General features: G+C 39.2%; 2 protein-coding genes across 2 annotated transcripts in view; one reads left to right on the top strand and one right to left on the bottom strand.

The window, feature by feature from the left end:
- The window catches only part of LOC125379140, an 85,905-nt gene extending 77,830 nt beyond the window's left edge, over positions 1 to 8,075 (top strand). Inside the window, exon 6 of the mRNA XM_048395107.1 lies at positions 7,954 to 8,075. Within this exon, the coding sequence (XP_048251064.1) occupies positions 7,954 to 8,004 (51 nt within the window). The 3' untranslated portion in view covers positions 8,005 to 8,075. The remainder of the gene's footprint in view (positions 1 to 7,953) is intronic.
- LOC124123079 (testis-expressed protein 9-like) overlaps positions 7,867 to 22,312 on the bottom strand; it is an 88,767-nt gene continuing 74,321 nt past the window's right edge. The window contains exons 11-12 of the mRNA XM_046486341.1: positions 21,442 to 21,576; positions 7,867 to 8,158 (exon numbers count right to left, since the gene is read on the bottom strand). Of these exons, the coding sequence (XP_046342297.1) occupies positions 8,084 to 8,158; positions 21,442 to 21,576 (210 nt within the window). The 3' untranslated portion in view covers positions 7,867 to 8,083. The remainder of the gene's footprint in view (positions 8,159 to 21,441; positions 21,577 to 22,312) is intronic.

Raw genomic sequence — 22,312 nt, 5'->3', positions numbered from 1 at the left:
AGAGTGATGATCGTAGTGCATGCTATGACTAAACACATCTGTGAGAGTGATGGACGTAGTGCATGCTATGACTAAACACATCTGTGAGAGTGATGGACGTAGTACATTCTATGACTTAATATATATGTGAGAGTGATGGACGTAGTGCATGCTATGACTTAATATATATGTGAGAGTGATGATCGTAGTGCATGCTATGACTAAACATATCTGTGAGAGTGATGGACGTAGTGCATGCTATGACTAAACACATCTGTGAGAGTGATGGACGTAGTGCATGCTATGACTTAATATATATGTGTGAGTGATGGACGTAGTGCATGCTATGACTTAATATATATGTGAGAGTGATGATCGTAGTGCATGCTATGACTAAACATATCTGTGAGAGTGATGGACGTAGTGCATGCTATGACAAAACACATCTGTGAGAGTGATGGACGTAGTGCATGCTATGACTAAACACATCTGTGAGAGTGATGGACGCAGTGCATGCTATGACTTAACACATCTGTTAGAGTGATGGACGTAGTGCATGCTATGACTAAACACATCTGTGAGAGTGATGGACGCAGTGCATGCTATGACTAAACACATCTGTGAGAGTGATGGACGTAGTGCATGCTATGACTTAATATATATGTGAGAGTGATGGACGTAGTGCCTGCTATGACTAAAGACATCTGTGAGAGTGATGATCGTAGTGCATGCTATGACTAAACACATCTGTTAGAGTGATGATCGTAGTGCATGCTATGACTAAGCACATCTGTGAGAGTGATGGACGTAGTGCATGCTATGACTAAACACATCTGTGAGAGTGATGAACGTAGTGCATGCTATGACTAAACACATCTGTGAGAGTGATGGACGCAGTGCATGCTATGACTTAACACATCACTCTGGAGTGATGGACGTAGTGCATGCTATGACTAAACACATCTGTGAGAGTGATGGACGCAGTGCATGCTATGACTTAACACATCTGTTAGACTGATGGACGCAGTGCATGCTATGACTAAACACATCTGTGAGAGTGATGGACGTAGTGCATGCTATGACTTAATATATATGTGAGAGTGATGGACGTAGTGCCTGCTATGACTAAAGACATCTGTGAGAGTGATGATCGTAGTGCATGCTATGACTTAATATATATGTGAGAGTGATGGACGTAGTGCCTGCTATGACTAAAGACATCTGTGAGAGTGATGGACGTAGTGCATGCTATGACTTAATATATATGTGAGAGTGATGATCGTAGTGCATGCTATGACTAAACACATCTGTGAGAGTGATGAACGTAGTGCATGCTATGACTAAACACATCTTTAAGAGTGATGATCGTAGTGCATGCTATGACTAAACACATCTGTGAGAGTGATGGACGTAGTGCATGCTATGACTAAACACATCTGTGAGAGTGATGGACGTAGTACATTCTATGACTTAATATATATGTGAGAGTGATGGACGTAGTGCATGCTATGACTTAATATATATGTGAGAGTGATGATCGTAGTGCATGCTATGACTAAACATATCTGTGAGAGTGATGGACGTAGTGCATGCTATGACAAAACACATCTGTGAGAGTGATGGACGTAGTGCATGCTATGACTAAACACATCTGTGAGAGTGATGGACGTAGTGCATGCTATGACTTAATATATATGTGTGAGTGATGGACGTAGTGCATGCTATGACTTAATATATATGTGAGAGTGATGATCGTAGTGCATGCTATGACTAAAGACATCTGTGAGAGTGATGGACGTAGTGCATGCTATGGCTAAACACATCTGTGAGAGTGATGATCGTAGTGCATGCTATGACTAAACACATATGTGAAAATGATGGACGTAGTGCATGCTATGACTAAACACATCTGTGAGAGTGATGGACGTAGTGCATGCTATGACTAAACACATCTGTGAGAGTGATGGACGTAGTGCATGCTATGACTTATATATATGTGAGAGTGATGGACGTAGTGCATGCTATGACTTATATATATGTGAGAGTGATGGACGTAGTGCATGGTGACTAAATAGATCTGTGAGAATGATGATCTTAGTGCATGCTATGACTAAGCACATATGTGAGAGTGATGGACGTAGTGCATGCTATGACTAAACACATATGTGAGAGTGATGGACGTAGTGCATGCTATGACCAAACACATCTGTGAGAGTGATGGACGTAGTGCATGCTATGACTAAACACATCTGTGAAAGTGATGGACGTAGTGCATGCTATGACTAAATACATCTGTGAGAGTGATGGACGTAGTGCATGCTATGACTAAACACATCTGTGAGAGTGATGGACGTAGTGCATGCTATGACTAAGCACATCTGTGAGAGTGATGGACGTAGTGCATGCTATGACTAAACACATCTGTGAGAGTGATGGACGTAGTGCATGCTATGACTAAACACATCTGTAAGAGTGATGGACGTAGTGCATGCTATGACTAAGCACATCTGTGAGAGTGATGGACGTAGTGCATGCTATGACTAAATACATCTGTGAGAGTGATGGACGTAGTGCATGCTATGACTAAACACATCTGTGAGAGTGATGGACGTAGTGCATGCTATGACTAAACACATCTGTGAGAGTGATCAACGTAGTGCATGCTATGACTAAACACATATGTGAGAGTGATGGACGTAGTGCATGCTATGACTAAACACATCTGTGAGAGTGATGGACGTAGTGCATGCTATGACTAAACAGATATGTGAGAGTGATGGACGTAGTGCATGCTATGACTAAAAACATATGTGAGAGTGATGGACGTAGTGTATGCTATGACTTAATATATATGTGAGAGTGATGAACCGATCAGACGCCAGGTCTCCGATAGAGGTCAGCTCCATCATTTGATAATTTGTATGACTTAAGACTTTGGGATTCGGTAAGGTATTTAATGAATTGCTACTGTGCCAGCATTAAACGGAATAGACTCCGGGTCAACGGCTTGGGCGAAATTAATAGACGCCCGGGAGTCTAATTGAGGAAATACGTTACAAAGGAATAGTTTATTCTCACTCACCATGTTCCAGATGGGCGGTAACTTCAATAGATACTGCACTGTTGTTTTCCTCTTCAGCTATAAACCAAGATTTTTTTCAAGTAAATATTCATCTATGTGGTAATGAAAAAGCGTTTCAAGTGCATATTCAATATGAATTATTTATGGTGCCGCATATCCTTTTTATATACAGAGGTATCCTAATGATATTGCGTATTAGATAAAAGCCACAAAACCCTTTCCATATTCATAAGAAATCTCAAAGCTAAATAGCAGTGTCCACTGTACGATGCCGACTATATCATAAAGCCTTCATTTTAAGAATTCATGTTGTGTCCTTTGCCTCCATCTGTTAAATTGGGCATGTGAACATGACCGTTCTGAAGGACCGTGACCCCCGGTTGTCTTAAAACCTTTGTAACCGACCTAAAAGGATAAACTAGTCATAATGTCGGTTGGTAATAATAACTTATTTCTTCAGATTTGGGTTTACCTGTCATGCGGAACTGCACTGTGGGAGTCCCCGCCATCACCCATCCCGTGTCTTGCGTTTGCTGCAAGGCCTGGTCGCTCAGTTGCGCCTGGTCGCTCAGTGGCTGCTGCAGTGACGCCTGGTCGCTCAGTGACGCCTGGTCGCTCGGTGGCTCTTGCTGGTTGCTTGGTGGTTCTTGCAGTAAAGTGTGTTCATTCGATGGCTCTTGCAATAAATCTTGGCTGCCCTGTGGTTCTTGCAATAAAGCTGGTTCTTGTTGTTCCATCTCATTCTGTCAAAATGAAATGAAACAACCTTGACATTGTACCATAAAAAAATATTCACGATGTGATTTATTAGAAGATACTTCACTGAAATAGGTCTCATGGTTTCTTACCATTGGGATGTCCCTGTTTGGGACAATAATAATTGTGGCCTTTCCAACTTTGCGCTCGAGATCAAGGAGGGATTGCGGATCAATTTGTTTGACTCTCCTGCCCTTGTCGCAACGGGCATGCGTAAAGCCCACAAGGGACAGCGGGACTCTGCGAGACAGCGCATAAATGTGGGCTTCCAATGTTCCCAGAGTCCATGTCCTCAAGAGGCGTATTGTTCCTGAATCCTGAAAAACAGCTTCCCCTGGAACAAATGTTCACAAATAAATTAATTTCAGTTTTTAATCCAGTGCATCATTATCCAGACATCTCTGCTTAAATTAGGACATTCTTCAACTTAACACCTTAATACATCCCTTTCGTCAATATCTATTTTGAAGTCTGGATAATCGGGTGCATTATTGTTTATATGATTTTATCAAATATTTTCAATTGTTAACACCTCTTCTGAGGGCAAAGGTACAAAGTCGGTTTCTTAATACAACGCACCAATATATACCTAATAACATGTAACTTTGCATCAAACGGGCAAATACTTTCGTGTCGTTTTCTTGCAAATTGTAAAATTTAATATCCTAAATATAGCCGGTTTCTGATATTAAAAAGCTTACCAAATCCGTTCCTGGTGAGAAATCTACATTCCGCTGGGAACTTCTTCTCAGCAGACAGATTTTTGTCTTCCACTCAATTCGCCTCTTCCTTCCTCTGTGCCTCCCTTGGTCTGTAAAAGTTCATTAATGCTGCAATTGCATATGCTAAATATATGCAGACCTATACGTTTCGTTTTGTTTTGGTTTTGAATACGTTGTGTCAAAACCTTCGAAAAACATAAATGTGTGAAGTTTCTCTTACGTTGTCAACGTTTTTAGAGAAACATTACTTATACATTATTAACATAAATGATTAACACGTAGTTTCAGACAACCCTCTCCCTTCTATTCGGCTGGTCTGAAGTGAAGGTTGTGCGAGAATAGCGCTCACGCAGCACTGGATCTATCTCCGGCGTGAAAATTACGCAGAGATATAGAATATTAACTTTCCTATCTGATGGTGTAAATTTAAATGCAAATGTCAAACCAGTTTGAAAAAAGACACTGCTAAGTGTTGTCCGAGAATTTATTCTGCGTCGAAAAACAGTAAATTTCTCCGGTTTTTATCGTACACTGATAAAAGTACTCTGCGACGGGTTTTTTATAAAAAATGTATAACCTTTACGGAAACTGTGAGCGAACAAAATACTGCCTGATATCTGAACGCCATAACTACATATCAAATAGAGTTATATGCGTATGTCTAACGACATACATTCAATGCCAAAAATAGCATGCCGTAAATGACGATAACTGATTTTTCTCTATGACGACAAAAGGCGACAGAGACTTTACACACGTACAAAGAAAAGGGGGCTTAGCACTAGTTTATTGTAACTCATGTCACTTGATGAGAATTAGCTGTGGGTAAGGACAATATATTTTCGTGGTGTTTCGTTCCTGAGGAACCAAATTATTCCAACACAAATATTGATATTGAAACTGATTACGTTTAGTTTTATAAAACAAACCATAAGAAATGATGAAAATTGTACTAGATCTACATAAAAAAAAGGTAAACAGGGTAAACAGGGTGCAGGCTAAAACGGCACCTCAGCAAAACGTCACCGATTTCTCTGGCGAAAACGGCACCGCATTTGGCGAAAACGGCTACTATGTGATAGGCGAAAACGGCACCTCTATTTACCAGGAGGGTATTCTCTTGGCCTCAAAAACAATGTCCTGGACAGTAGGGGGCTAATTTCTACTGTAAACTTGTTTAAACATTTCACTATTATTAGTGTTTGTAAGAGGCGATGTGAGTTTAATTTCATTATTTTACTTCAAGGCATGTTATGTTTTCACAATAAGTTGAGTTGCGTATTGGCTAAGTTGGAAAATAGTTGGAGTAGAGGCTAAATTCTAATGTAAACTAGTTGTAACATTTCACAATTATTGGTGTTTGCAAGCGACCATGTTAGTTTTATATCATTTATTTTATCAAGGTTAAAAAAACATAAGGTGCCGTTTTCGCCAGGCATTAGTAGCCGTTTTCGCCTGAGGCGAGGTGACGTTTTCACCAATCGGTGCCGTTTTGCTGAGGTGCCGTTTTAGCTATAACCCATAGAGAAATGGATGGCCCTATGTAACCTAGCTATAACTTAGTCCTTAGATTCCAACACTCTCCTGATTGTGTAGGTGTAATCTGACTAATGTTTCACAATTATTAATGGAGTAGTATAGCTTTATCATCAAATGTAATGAAATACCAAAAGAAATACATCCATTCTATTTAACGAAAAATAGTATCCATTTAAATATAAAGTAATATATTCAGTTTTAGTTTAAAATAAAATGAAACGGCTATTCATGGACATTGGTTATATTGACTATTACACATCCCAAGAAATACGTACATGCTGCAGTTACATTTACACTTCATCTTGAAACACTTGTCCAAAGGAAAAAAATATCGTATTTGACACTATAAATTTAATTCTTATGTAAACAATGTTCAAACAAGCAGTTCATCGTTCATACATGCTGTGGCCTATATTTACGTATGATTTCATTTTGAACATTGACAAATATCCAAAGTGAAATTACTTGTGTGAAAAAATGTATATGCCAAATCTACATCATAACTGAAACTGTAAACAGTGCACTCTCATTCAAGGACCTTCACCTCAAAGAAATTACCAAATATGTACAACAATGTTGACGTATGACATTACTACCCGTGACCGACTTTACAAAATGGCGTGTTCACTGTCACCAGTGCGCGGGATTTTACGAGGGGACTTTCGTTGATTCAGGGGTCGTATATACATAAATGTGACATGTAAGTAATCAGACACATTCTGACAATCTTTGTGCTGTTATTTGTTGTTATATGATTCTTTGAGAACAACGGAAATAGTCAGAAAGTCCGATAAATACCGTTGTCGTTTTGCGTGATTTTGCGTCAGTCATGGCGTCATACATGATGGTAACTTTGACAATGTCTGTGCAATGCAATGTATCTGTTTTAAATTCCCTAATTCTTCCCACAAGTCTCTCCCCATGCATATTCCGAAAATGTTGAGCCAATATCTTGAATGAATAGACGAATGGATAGCTCAAAATAGGAGAAAATGCTACACTGTGTACAATCTGAATTTTGCTTTGTTGCAGTTTTTCGAGCACAGCATTCGTTTTACACCTAACTTATTTTGCTTAAATTTCCTCTAGGCACTTTATATTGGTGACAAAGATCATAAGACATTTGATTCTAAAATGTATGAGCAATTCAAAGATGTATGTATCGCAGCTAAGTTTGAAATATACTGATGTTACAGGCGTCTCATAACGGGTGTACCTGAAACGTGATTTTGTAAACCCTATCCAATATGGCGGAAAGTTCACTTCGGCGTTCGTGTTTGGGTATTTTCCAAAACATTCGAAACGATTCTAGGGTTGGAATGATCATTGGTGATTTCATAAAAGTCAGAATAATACCCGTGGTCACTGATATGCTATTTTTGAAATCCATTTCTCCGAGTAAATATCCGAAATTTACATTTCAAAACATGCTGTAAATAACGCCGTGACTGTTGATTTATAATGTGTAAAAAAATGGCGACATTTACGATGTACCTAATTTTCAGAGGTTATTTTCAGTACTTTTGCTTGGCCTAAAGTGTCAGTGGATGATATCACAGAACAGGGAATTTCCCACATTATTCCAAACTGTGAAGTGTAACTGTGTGGGTGATGTATTTTCAATGATGTGGAATCAGCTGCAAATGCTGTACCCTGCTGCTGTACCCTGATGATGACAGTTCCAACAATGATTTACTCCTATTTCAGATGTAGATGGAACCTGCAGTCTTTACACTTTGCTCTCTTAGCCAGTTGTTTGCTTTGAGAAAAAACTAGGAACATGTCAAGAACTGTACACAGTTTATTTTCAAAACATAATACATTTTGCAGTGATGTTTTGCACCATGTAAGTTGATAAAAGTGCCTTTGTTTCAGAGTCTTCCTTTGCTGGCTCCCTGGTCTGAACTCAGCTTCATGAACTGGTAACTAAATGTGGCAGTGTTAACTCTTCCCAGAATAAAAGCCTTCTCACATCAGCAGATGTGTAGACAACCCCATCAGGTGTTCAGTTTCCCCATTCAAGAGCCTTCACAAATTCTTCCTCTGAGAATTGGAGCATCTTTGCTGCCTCAATGTGCATCTGAAAGACAACACACATTTCTTCACACACCTGGGGTTTAATGCACACTGGGGTTACCTATGGCAACATCAAACATTAACATGACATCATGATTTTGTATTATACAAAGAAAGTGCTATGACACCATATGGTCATATTCAACAGGAAAGCTTTCGATTTAATCCCCATATGAAACAAAAGTTATCATTGTGTATAATTCTAAGAATACTACTTCTATTACAACACTCGTTCTCGTTTTTCTCACACCATAAGAATCTTTAGATTTTTCAACATACGTCCTTTTCACTGCCACTACATAATGAGTAGTTGCGTAGGAAAATGGTATAAAAAATTATCTATTGCAGCAGCAAAAGGTGGGAATATGTCACATCTTACCAATAATCAACATCCTAGATGTCAGATAAATGGGGAGGTGTGAGGGATTAATCCTGATGCAAGGGAGGTTGTATTCTTAGAATTATACACAATAACTATTGTCTGATAATTCCTTCAAATACAAAACCTCTATTACATCTTAGCCAGAATACACCACATGTAAAGGTGCGATCTGGCATCCAGTAATCCCATATTGCTGACAGCAGTGAACATAAAGAAATGGTAAGTAAAATGCACAATACATTATATTTTCTTATTTCTTGTGATACCCTGACATCACTTCTGGTATCTTTGAAGTCACATCCGACATTATGATGTCACTTCCTGTTATGACATCACTTCTGTATTATCCTACTCTTGAATGATGTCTCTTCTGAAATATATCATGTCACTTCCAGTTGTATGATGACACATCCATTCTTCTGGTGATTCATTTCTAATTTCATCACTTTGGGTTGATATTGCGTTCTGCTGTACTGCCAACCAGGCATCCAGACACGCATTCCCAGTATCGCACTGACATAAACTGGAAGCTTTGAACAAGTCTCGAACAGGTGGATGTGTGAGGTGGATGTACAAAACCCTCTAGCACACATTGGCACCCTGGTTGTATACTCTCCAGGGAGTTGAGAAAGATAACTTGAATGCACACAAATCCACTGGTTGGGGAACAAATAAACCCACTTTTTAGCAGATACCAGTACCTAGATAAGTTAACAATATTCATGAATTCTATATAATAATAATAATAATAATAAAATAGATCATAAAACAGATCAATGAGTGAGGTGGAACACCTTGATGTCGTAACCCCTCCGAATACCTCCGCGTGAAAGAGTTGAATAAAAGGACACAAACATAGCCTTCCTCTGAAAGTAAGGTCTTCCAGTGATGTGATGATTTACCATCGGTGGGTTCTGCTGGGTAGATCTATCCCTCTGTTATCATATCACCTTGATAAACCTGTCCGGTGGCGGAGCCACTAAACCTTTCTCTGGTTTCACTTGTGACTTGATTGGAAGGACAAGGAATCAAAAGAATTGAATTCTGTTCAGTTGATGTTTGTCCTGGTTCGCTGATGTAACCGTAAAGTTTTACCAGAAATAGGTGGGCAAATCTGTGGATCTGGTTCGTTATACTCGTAAATAGCATATGGTGCCATGTTATATATGGTAGCCCTCCATAGGGCTTCAATGACAGCATGTGGAGCCATACAACCAATGTCAACAAAGGATAACTACTCAAATGGAAATAGTTCTCCACGTTTTAGGATATTTTTCAATGAAAGTTAACCATTTCATGACGTGTTTATCTAAATGAGTAGAGTTTTCAAAAATATAAAGAATTATTTGTTTCTTTGGTTGCGTGTTTAACTCTGAGCTCAGCAATATTCCAGTCTGGGCCAGATAATCCGGTCATTGACATTATGAGCATCGATCTATGTACTTGAGATACAATGACATGCATCAACCAAGTCAGCGAGCCTGACCACCCGATCCCATTAGTTGCCTCTTTCGACAAAGCATGGTTTGCTGAAGACCAATTCCAACCCTGAATCTTCGTGGATGAAAAACATATGTATCATAATTTGTGGAATAGATTGTGTAAGATGTGACACTGTCACATTTCACTGACATGTGGCAGAAGTCTGGCCTTAACTTGAACCTCACCCATGTGTAATCAGTTATCAATCCATGAACGTATACTTCTGGTGACTGACTCGTTATGGAGAAACATGTATTGACTGGATACAGTGTTGATAATGGGCATTACTGTACAGCTCAAGCTCTATAACTTGGTAGATGCATGTCATAGTAAACCAATGTGTAGAATGATCCTGATGAAGTAAATCACTGGATAGTCTGGCCCAGATTCGAAATAATCCAGATTAAACTTGCCACAGGTGTAACTCCTGTGCATCAGTGAGTGATGCAATTCCCCCCAGAAGGTGAGGAATAGAGTGGGTAAACCAGACACATGGTAATCCCTTTCATCTGAGCACACCGTAAGAGACAAATCTACTAAAGTCATAGTCGCAGAGTGAGCGAGTGAGCTGTGTTTAACTCCACTTTTTCATTTTACAGCATGTCAGCTTCATGAGGTAGGAAAACCTGAAGTGGAGCAGGTCTTAGATGTTTACCACTTTGGTGAAACCCACACACATGGATATGGTGCCAAGAAACATAATTGGGGCAAACCTGGATTCGAATCCACAATCATAGGAACAATAGTTATCATTTTTTAATAATTGTAAGAATACTACCTCTATTACATCATAGCCAAATTCCTGTATTTTGGCTGCAATCACACCAAAACTACTCTTCAGATTTTTCAACAGAAGTCCACTTCACTGTCAACCACACACAACTAGTTGTCTCCACAATAGTACCACCAATCAGCATCCAGCTCTTTAGCTTGCTAAGGCGGATCATTTCAGGTTTTGTGACGTCACTTCTGATCTGTCATACTTCCAGGTTGGAAGTCACTTTCAGTTTTCGTTTCAATGACATTATTTTCTGATGACATTTCCAGTTTCCCCAGGTTATTATGTCACTTCAGTCCTATGATGTGACGTCTGGTTATCTCCGGTCTATAATGTCACTTCGTGTCAATGATGTCACTTCCATTTGTCACTTCTGGTCACTTCAGACCAAGATATTACTTCCGGCTCTGACATCACTTACAGTCATCATCTACCATGACGTCACTTCAAGTTAATCTGCCTCTTATGTGTCCTGTTTAGCTCCCTATTCTAGCCTCCCCACTCACTCCCCCTTTTTCCATATAACTATTGGCTGCTGATTGACTGAGCTGCAAATATGGGACCTTTGAAATGTTGCCCTCCCAGGTCTGGATGAACATCTGCAAGTTAAAGTTGGTGAAGGTTGACAGCTGGATACAGGTTGTTCTAAGGATACTACTGTATTCCAAGACGCAAGACTTGATGCCAAAGTCGTGGGCACAGCAAAATGTGAGTATAGGTGATGAGTCTTGGGCTCTGCAATAACTTTCGGTTATTGTCAATTTGAGCCACTGGTTCAAGGGATGTTGATTAATTCTTGGCGACAAAATCTGGTATTGATCTGACTGTAATATTACACCCATTCTCCGCATGCATAAATGTTGAAAAGTATAGAGCAGGAATTTCAGATACTCTGGCTGCCGTGGCCGTAGATATCCTTGATATTTGGATTAAAGTAGCTTTGGTGAGAGGTTCAAATGGTTCTGTTAGGAGTGCTATAGAACCACTGAAAGATTCTATTTTGGGAAGATCCTCGGTGCTTGGACTTTTTCCACAAGAAATGATCTCATTACTCTATTGATGGTAGCATAATGTCCTATGGTGAGTCTGTCAAGATGTAGTACAGAATGATCTATACACTTCTATTGAACCATGGTGGAGGCTTTATCTTGACATAGATGTAGTAAACAATCTGCTACCATCGCAATAGTAAGAGTTCTATCTCCTAGGTCTTGTTGTCGTCTACACTGGACAAACAACAAAATCGTTTTTTGTAGTAAGGACATGGATGTGGTACTGGACTGACATAGACTGGAAGTCGGTTGTACAGTCATGCCCCGCTTATACGGACTTCAGATATCCGGAAACCTCGGTTCCTTGACGATTTTCATTCAAAACGAAATAATTACTATATAAATTTACCCGTATATGGGTCATTCTATAAAAAAGTAACATTTTGGCCTATGAAAAATCAACAAATCAGAATTCATTTTTGAAATGTTTTTGTTGAGCAGATAAACAACATAACAATTACTGAATATAAGTGTAAAGTGTGCAGGCTTAATATGTCTTATTTTCCTTTTTGCAGAAAACTATTTTTGGCATCTCTGTACCAAATGTCTGTGCTGTTACCGTGCATAAAATTCAGTTTTTGTCACCGAACATAAATCTAAAATGAATTTAATTTATGATATGGTTGCATTTTGGCACAGTTCAAATACCAACAGCTATAAAAATTCATTTATTGGCTTTACTTAATTATTAGACTGTAAATATATGCATACAATGGAATTATTTGCAAAAAGATGTACGATAAACTTGTCTACTGCTTACACTGAAATGGAACTACCATTATTCTATGAGGTAATAATAGTTATTACACTCATTTTATGAATTATATATATTTTTGTCAGCAGAGTTGAACCAATTATAACTTTTGAGATGGCAGAAACCTGGTGACAGGAAAGTCATTCATGGTAACAGGACAGACAACATGGTAACAGGAAAGACAAAATATTTTGTAATTGCCTAAACTATAATAACTATTTCTGTGTTCTGTGTTTCAGAAGCAAAGGTAGTCAAAAAAAAGGAAACTCAATGAATGTGCATATCAAAGTGTTAGGTGTATTTTGTATGTGACATTAATTAGATAAAAATGTGAGGTTTGGTAAAGGCACAGACAAGCAAAAATTCATAAACAAATCTTATGTGGAATTGCTCATCTCAAAAATAGAACTTGATCAGAAACTCTACCAACAACCTTAATGGCACTTTTTGAGGTTATTGTTGCTTATTCCAAGCAAAAAGCTGTAAGGAAATGAGAATAGTCAACTTTCAAAACTTCAACAGTAACAGCACAGACAAAGTCTGATAACATATTTGCACTTTTACCAAATGATAGCATTATATGATAACATTCAGTAAATCATTCTTGACCTCATTCATGTGCACATATAAACACAGGTTATTGTTTGCCATGAACTGTTTCCAACATATCTTCCCACAAAGAGGACTCAACACAATAGTCAGAGGACAGTGACATTTTGGACGGCTCTGGTACAAAGCTAACTATGTCCTCAAATTGGTACCAGCATTTGTCTTTAAGTTTGCTTGCCAGAAGAAACAATTTGCATTCCCGTGCTTTTCCACTTTATGCATACATTCCACAAAAACTTCACCTAGCTCTATATCTTCAACATAATCAGGATATGATATGTTATACATAATGACAACATATTTCCCCAGGCATTCATTTGTATCAACTGGCTGGTGTATTTCCTTTTGTCTTTCCATCTTATCATCGTCTGAACTTTGTACCATTTCCTTACTTGTCTTTTGGTGAATCTCATCATCATTCGGACTCTCCATTCTGTCAGCACACACCTCCACTTCTCTCTTTCCCCCACTCATACACTCCATTCTGTCAGCACACACCTCAACTTCTCTCTTTCCCCCACTCATACACTCCATTCTGTCAGCACACACCTCCACTTCTCTCTTTCCCCCACTCATACACTCCATTCTGTCAGCACACACCTCCACTTCTCTCTTTCCCTCACTCATACACTCCATTCTGTCAGCACACACCTCCACTTCTCTTTCCCTCACTCATACACTCCATTCTGTCAGCACACACCTCCACTTCTCTCTTTCCCTCACGCATAGACACAGTGTTTGAAGTGATTATGTAAAATTACTTTCATTTAAATTTGCTAAATATGTTACATTTCTTAATCATGTACAACAGTAGGGCGAGTAAATGAATAATTGTTCATTATTTGTGTCAACATGATAAAAAAAATCCTAAAATGTCTTTGCTGTCACTGAAATGTGTCTCTGCTGTCACTATTAAAAGTCTGTGCTGTTACCAAAGATCTACTGTGCAGTGTAGTCAGTGTTTATTGACCCAAATGTTAATAATATTCAGATTTTCATGCAACAAGCAAAACAAGCAAAACTAACATACAAAATACATTACCATTCATGTTTTCTTTGTCTTTTAATATATATATATGTTGAAACATTTATTGAACACTCTATGTCTGTCCTGTCACTTTTTTTAAGGTGACAGCAGAGACAGTGACAGGAGAGACAAACTATGACATAATGCCAGCTTAGGGCAATGACTTCTCTCTTGCACTAAAAAAAGCACACTGGTTGAGTTCCATTCTGACAGTCAAATATACTCATTATATTTGATTTTTTTAATAACAATTTTGGAATCCAAAATGCATGGTGACAGCACAGACACCTACAAAAAGTACACATCAAAAGACAACATTTACCAGTTATTTTGAAGACGCTGCACCAATATAAATTGCTTAAGCATATGGTGCCATGATAGTACTGGAAAGGAAGAGACCTGCAAAGACCTTAGCCTTCTGGCTTACCAAAGGAGCAAATATTATTTGTATTTGTACTATCTGGTGACAGGACAGACACTATTACTCTGGACAAGATTACTATTGCCAAAAATAATGAATCCAAGTGGAAAACCAATAGCTTTTCTGCTGTTATCAACCTTTCATGATGTCATGCTACATAAATCACCAGGGCTTTGGGAAGTATTTGTTCCCAGAGACTTTAGATAATTTGAGAAAGTTTGATTTTTTATTTATGGACAACAAATTTCTGCACATTTCTGCACATTTAAGGTATTTTACTGGCTAACATAAGGTTATAGAAGTAATTTGATCAGAATATTGCATACATCTAATAAATATCATCATTGTCAAGTAATCTGAAAACAGAATTATGAGTTGTTTTCAAGAAAATTCATTTGGACAGGAAATGTTACTTTTTTAGAGAATGACCCATAATATATATGGAAATTCAGTTTCCGGAACCGGATGGTCATTTTCATACATAAAACACTGAAATGCACACAAAATTGTCTCACTAACCCGGACAATACACTTCCACTGGTGGTAATCCTTCAGCTGGTGGTAATCCTTTGATTCGTGAGAAGTCAATTAACCAAGTGACACTGAGTTACGTTTGAGACGAGCTTGTTTATTGTACATGTAATCCCATTCGATAAATATGGCATCTGTGGAGGTCAGAGGTCAAAGTTGTGACTTCAAACTGTGAGTATGGCCTGTCAACCAGCGAAACGTAAGCGACACACAGTTACAGCACGCGGAAAAAGGGAAATTTGTCTGTTTAAGGAAATACACCCGTCAGCAAGTTTGGAAACCATCAGTAAGCATTATGGCACTGAATTTGGACATACCATAGGAAAATAGACAAATGGTGACATTTTAAAGTTCAAACTTCCATGACAGGTTTTTTGAAACGTTTATGTCTTGAATAAAGATTGAGTGGATGTATCTATTTGCTCTGTCATCTGTCATGAGTTGCATAATTGAAGGAAGTAACTCTTCCAGTAAGAAGCTGGTTTCAGTTATACGGAAATTCATTTATACGGACGAATTGCGAAATGATGCAAGTGTCCGTATAAACGAGGCATGACTGTATTGACAAGTCGCAAAGAGATCCAGATGTTGGGTATCCCATAATGACGTTATCCAGTTGAGTACTTCTGGATGCAGTAACCATTATGTTGCAACTACTTTTCCTCGGTGAGAATGACTGTTCACCAGGATATTCAGTTACGGGGGCTGTATGCTACCACTGTGGTATTGTCCGTGGCTATGAGGACTGAGGATCAAACATAGATGAGCTTTCCAGTTCTGGAGAGCGCAGAATACTGCCTTCATTTTTAGGCAGTTTATGTGAATATCCTTCTCTGACGTTTTTAAAAGGTCTGGGAACTTGAGATTGTCCATGCATATGATAGAGTCTAGCAGGTTGTGAATTAAACCAGCTTGATCCATTCTGATAGAACATGCCGTATATGCAGTAACTCATTCAAACTCAGTGTTTGTTTGCAGGTCCCAAATCCTTTAGCCTTGTTGAAAGTAAGTTGTCCCTGGTGTTCGGGGAACATACAGCTTTAGCAATTCATCATCCAACACCTGAAACTCAGGGATCAGACAGTCATGTACTCTCAGGGACGTTGCTGGCTTGTGGCAGCCACAGTATTCAGGTATCTCTAGTAATTCAATACCCAGGGGTGACAGAGACTGAGGTTCGTAGTTGTAGCCATCATGGGGTTGACCTGATCTTCAAATGTGTCATCGTCCAAAGGCAACCACAATTCTGGGATGACCAGGGTCCGTGGAGTGTACGAATCCAGGCCATATGTAACAGCTCCCAGATGGTCGGCTTTGTCCTGATTGTCTTTCATAAGGCTTGTATCCCGCCTGGTTGCCTGGTAACTATTGCAGATACTGTGTGAATCTGGGAAGCCCGAGAATCTGTTGGCATGTGTCTTGAAGAACATGTGCAGGATCCGTGTGGTGACCGGGAGCATTTGGTTACAGTCACTGTCTTTGAAGAGTTTGTTTGGTTAACCTTATGATGACTGGGAAGACCTTTTGTGATCAGATGGCTTGGTGCCTGTCTGGTCTGTGTGTGAAGAAAGCAGTGCTCTGGTGGGAGGGGTGGGAGGATGGTTTTCATTGCAACAGTCCTGACCACCCTGCGATAACTGCCGGCCGTTGTTCTTGAGAAGTTAAAGCTAGCTGGCTTCTACCTACGCAGCCAGCAGGTGACAAAACGGGGTGGTCCCTCAGATGGCTGAATGGCCTTGGTGGTGGACAGGTTAGGCTGGTCTCGAGTCTGGCTCCCATGTGGCTTCTTGGCCATGGGATTTCTTCTTAGCCTGGTCTAGTTGGTGTTGTCTTAGCTGCTCCAACACAGTGGAAATGGCTGCCAGGCCAGAATCAACAGCTGTTCTGCAAGGTCAAATAAAGAGCCAGGAGTCATCACAGATGAGGAAGGAACCTTAGGTGTTCCAAGGTTAGTGGGTGTTTCAGCTTGAGTAGCAGTTGAGTTGTTCCTCCTAGCCTTCTTGATGGATTCTAGGAATTTGTTGAAAGCTGACATCGACAAGGAGGTGCACAACTCAGAATTAGTTTTTTCTGTGCTGGAGTCATCTCTGCATTTCCAGCAAGCTTGATGAGGGTCTCCCGAAATCATGATCCTTCCACAATCTGTGTGAGATCGGGTATGCCATTTTGGACTGGCACCAACACCACTAATATGTGAGTATCTTTTAATACGACCCCTTACTGGACGGATTTTTTTAAAAAGTGAACAAAACAACTAATAACTGAAGCTAACTAGTATCACTACACAACCTCACAACTGTACAGTGAAAAGCTAATGTTGATTCTAGCACAAAGACAGAAGTGAGGAATTTCCCACTTAGCAAGCTTAAAGGGCAAGTACACACGGAAATGAACCTAATTTTCTTGTACTTTTTCCACAATAAAAGTGTTAACCTAGAAGTGTCATAGACAAAAATATAAAAATATCACAATTAATTAACGTATGTTTTGCATTAAAACGATTTATATTTTTCACATTTACTAAGTGTTCTATTTCCATAACAAAAACACCATGGCTTATGCCCCTTGCAATATGACGTCATTGGTGCCAATTGATAAACATTATGACGTCATCATGCTTTGTTAGAGCCGCTTCACGTGGTGTAGGTACAGGTGTGTGATTCTAGCGTCTCAGATGCCAGCCAGCATAGTGTTATGCTGAGTCACCACTGCGCCGGAGTGTGTCATAGGCCATGTTGTTTTACCGAAAACTTGTACTTGATATCTTTTGCGTTCAGAATAGACAGGGACCCAGTTGAATTGGCACCAATTACGTCATAATCTAAGGGGGATAACTCAGGCCTGTTTAGCTCGAAAAACGAAGGCCTCATAACGGCATATCATTTTCACACTATTGTGAGCTTCCTACTTTCACTGTGAAAAAAATGAGTGTATATGTTCCAAAACAGATACTTACTATTTCCAAAATTGCGTTTTGTTTAGAAAAAGAAAGAAAGTGATTTTTGCGTGTACACTTCCCCTTTAAGAGCTTAATGCTGACTGGTGGTACTATTGTGGTGACAACTGGTTGTGTGTGGTTGACAGTGAAGTGGACTTCTGTTGAAAAATCTGAAGAGTAGTTTTGGTGTGATTGCAGCCAAAATACAGGAATTTGGCTATGATGTAATAGAAGTAGAGTAGACTAGTTTTTAGACTGTTTCCTGCATGACTTTTCATTAGATAACTGATAGTGAAGAGGATGTCTGATGAAAAACCCGAATATTTTTAGGGTGTGAGAGAACCGCCATATCCGAACTTATGGGCATGATTTAATAGAGGCAAAGTATTCGAAGGATTGGTGAAAGAGTTCATTTCCCCACCTTTCCCTGAATACCCCAAAACTTCCCGCCAGAAACATGTTCATGAACCATTTGGACTTCACCAAATCAGGTGCAAGATGACCTCAGTAATTTCTATCCATATTCAACTTTGATGCAGTACAACAAAAGAAAGTTTTATGATCTTCTGATCTTTCGAACATGCTCAATTCATAACAGCTTTAAAACAGAGCTTCAAGCTACATAAATGATAAAGCTGTACACACTTCCCAGAAGAGAGACCGCCTCCGTGGTCTAGTGGTAGAGATTCAATCCCCGGCCGTGTCAACCCAAAAGACATTAAAAAGATGGTACTTGTTGTTACCCTGTCTGGTGCTCGGCATTAAGGGGCTTAAACAAGGACAGGTCAGCTCGGAGTCAGTATACTGTGTCTGAGTTGGGTATTCAGGTTAAATTGCGGCATGGTATCTCAGTGGGCTAGCACTGAAAAGTGACATCAGTCTGGACTAGTACAAGCAGCCACACACAAGCACATCGCTACATAAGTGCAATGATCTTGAATCTGACGTCAAACCCCATCTCACCACAATTCCCAGAAGAGGATCCAGGATGTCACGAGATGACCACAAACACATGATGGAGGGACTAAAACAGGTTTAAATGTAAAGTGTGCAACCCTTAAAAACAATCTCCTGAAACACTTCTTGATGTGAGTGAGGGAATATGGCTTTATGCTGCTTTTAGCAATATTCCAGGAATATCACAGAAATGAACAGTTTAGGAAATACATTTCCAAAATTTGTATTGTGTATAAAAAACAACTACCCTTATAAGAAGCACATACCCAATGCAAAGCAGCCATCATACAGGTCTATTAACTTTGACAGTCAATTTCAGCCATTTTCTGCCAGACATTTCAGTTTCAAACATATAGGGTGGTGTTAGGTATTGTGTAGAGAGGGCTGCTTGATGTGTTGTGTAGAGAGGGCTGCTGGATGTATTGTGTAGAGAGGGCTGCTGGATGTATTGTGTAGAGAGGGCTGCTGGATGTATTGTGTAGAGAGGGCTGCTGGATGTGTTTGCTGAAATGTGACAGCAATTAGTTTTCTCAATATATGAACAGATGATCTCAATGTGTAGATACTTTCTGTGATTGGAATTTCAGGAATGTTTTGTTTTGGAGTAAAGGTCACATCAGGAAACATGACTAAAACACCATGAAAGTTTGGTTTTATGCATGACAGAGAGTCAAAAAGTTCTTCAATTAGTGAAGATGAGCTACAAATAACTAAATCATGTCATGTGTCATAGTTGTATTAGATAGCAAGGACACTTTAAATGCCATTTCATTCACAAAATGATTTGTGAACAGTTTAATTGTGAAAGTATGGAGACAACACTATATATCAAGAAACATAAGCAGCTAGAATTTTTTTAAAGTTCATGGTCAAAAGTGTTGACAATAGTTTGATGTCATAGGTTGCAGGTCATTGTTCAGTGTGTGATCCCATAAGTAATTATTGCTATTAATCATTTATGCCCTGTGTCATGTCAAATGTCATTCACATATCTGGAATGTTTTAATACTGGGCCACAAACATGTGACAATGACTTTTCACTTGAGTCAAACAAAATATATCCAATGGGAGAACTTATTCAACAATTAAACCACAAGTTCTTGGGGTCATAAGTTGTCTTAATTCAGAAGTAGTGACCTTCACATTAAACACCAGCCAAACATTTGCTAGAAAGATCATCTGAACATATATGGAGCCTGTTTAAAAAATAAATGGTAAAAGTATGCAGTGGACATGTGGTTGACAAATTTGGATATTTAACTGATTTTAAAGACCCCATTTTCTGTTTTTGATCAGTTCATTACAATGCTGTTATACATGTATTACATTGGTGACCCAGAACAACCAAGACCTTGTGCCATGTTAATTGAATGTGGCATGTGAATTCAACAATTTACTATTTTCCCTCTGAATTTGTTCATAGTCATTTGATTATCCTCAGATACACCTTTCTGCAGGATGTGTAAACATTGTCTTGTTGTGTGGCAGTGTTGTATATGTGTATTTTCTGTATTTTATATATTTGTATATATATAATGTTTTGTTATGAAATGATGTTTTAACCTTTTATTGTGTTGCATTAAATTTGATAATGAGTGAGTGAGTGAGTGAGTGAGTATGGTTTTACGCCGCTTTTAGCAATATTCCAGCAATATCACGGCGGGGGACACCAGAAATGGGCTTCACACATTGTACCCATGTCGGGAATCGAACCCGGGTCTTCGGCGTGACGAGCGAACGCTTTAACCACTAGGCTACCCGACCGCCCCTTAAATTTGATAAACCTTTATAGCTGTTGTATTCTACGGTCGCTGCAGCAGCATAATGACTTGATCTCTGCCTGGAGTTTTCTTTTATTTAACTTCTACTGCTTGTGTGGTAGGGTAGGTAGCTTGGGTCGGTCCTTTGTCTAACCTCAGCTTACGCCTGATTGGCATTGTTTAAAATACTAACACCCAGCATGTAACCAGCACACCAGCCACTACACCTTAACCATGCTCACAAATAACATTTGCTTTGTGTAGTATTTTCACCTGAGATCGTTCTAACAGATGCAGGCATCATAATCCTGTCAGTTTGTGTTTGGGGAACGCAATTCGCGCACCAGTTTCACCTACAGGGGCGTTTGTTCTGACCGACAAATCCTCTTGACATAGAACGACCAGTGTTTATGAATACCCTGGTTACATACAAAAGAGGCATTATCAGTGTGGCACATATCAGGGCTTTACCATGCACATCATCTTGCCTCCTATGAGATACAAATGTAGACCCCAGAACCCTATGCCTAGGACAAGCAGCTGGACCCAAGTAAATCCCTACATATTCAGCAGGTATCTGGGATATTTTGCACTACCTTCTGTCTCTTCAGTATATCTATAAGTTTGAGTTGCTTCTTGAAGCCTGCCATCAGTTCACTCTTCTGTTTCTCCAGCTTCTTGTTGTCAGCCAAAAGGTGCTCAACACGCTTCTTGTCACTGTCACTAGCATCCTGACAAGAAACAACCCAACAAAACATGATGAAAAATATACAACCAAGGTGATGGATGTGTCTCATCTTAACAAGAGGTGAGGTGAAATTGGGTTTAACGTCGCGTCCAAGATTATTGCACTTATATAGCAACGTGTGTGTGTGTGTGTGTGTGTGTGTGTGTGATGTTACTGAAACATGTAGATCAATAATTTGTGTGATGTGGTTATTTTCTGAATTTATATACAATTATATGTGCTACTGTTCACTGGATATATATAGCCTGAATCAAACCTGTGTCATTTCGGGGGAGTAAGATGACTAAAATAACTGATCTATAACTGAAAAAGAAACTACAAAAATCAGAACAATTTGAGCAAACCATAGGCTCATCATTGTTTCATGTTCAGACTAAAGGAAGTGGCTCAGAGACGCCACACAGAGATTTGTTAACATGAATAATATATAAAGGTTGCTTGCAAACATGTTGCGCAAAAATGGTGAACAAACAATAGACATCCCGGGGACTGAGCATGTTCCTGGGAAGGCAAGAGGAAGTTATAGTTATAATATGTTTTAATACATCATTTCGTTTTTATTGACACATGTATCCTAATGAAATTGTCAATTTTGAAAATTCTAGTCCTCCTCCAGTTTTGTCTTTGATCCATTTTACAAGGTTGTTCCAGGCCTGTTTTACAATTTCACACTAAGGTGCACTAAGGTTTGTTTTTCTCGTTTACAAAAATTTCAAAGA

This window comes from Haliotis rufescens, unplaced genomic scaffold (assembly GCF_023055435.1).
Source record: "Haliotis rufescens isolate VD_foot unplaced genomic scaffold, xgHalRufe1.0.p SCAF_14, whole genome shotgun sequence".
Taxonomy (NCBI): Eukaryota; Metazoa; Mollusca; class Gastropoda; order Lepetellida; family Haliotidae; genus Haliotis; species Haliotis rufescens.
The sequence above is the reverse complement of the archived record's forward strand: the minus strand, read 5'-3'. Positions and strand labels throughout refer to the sequence as shown.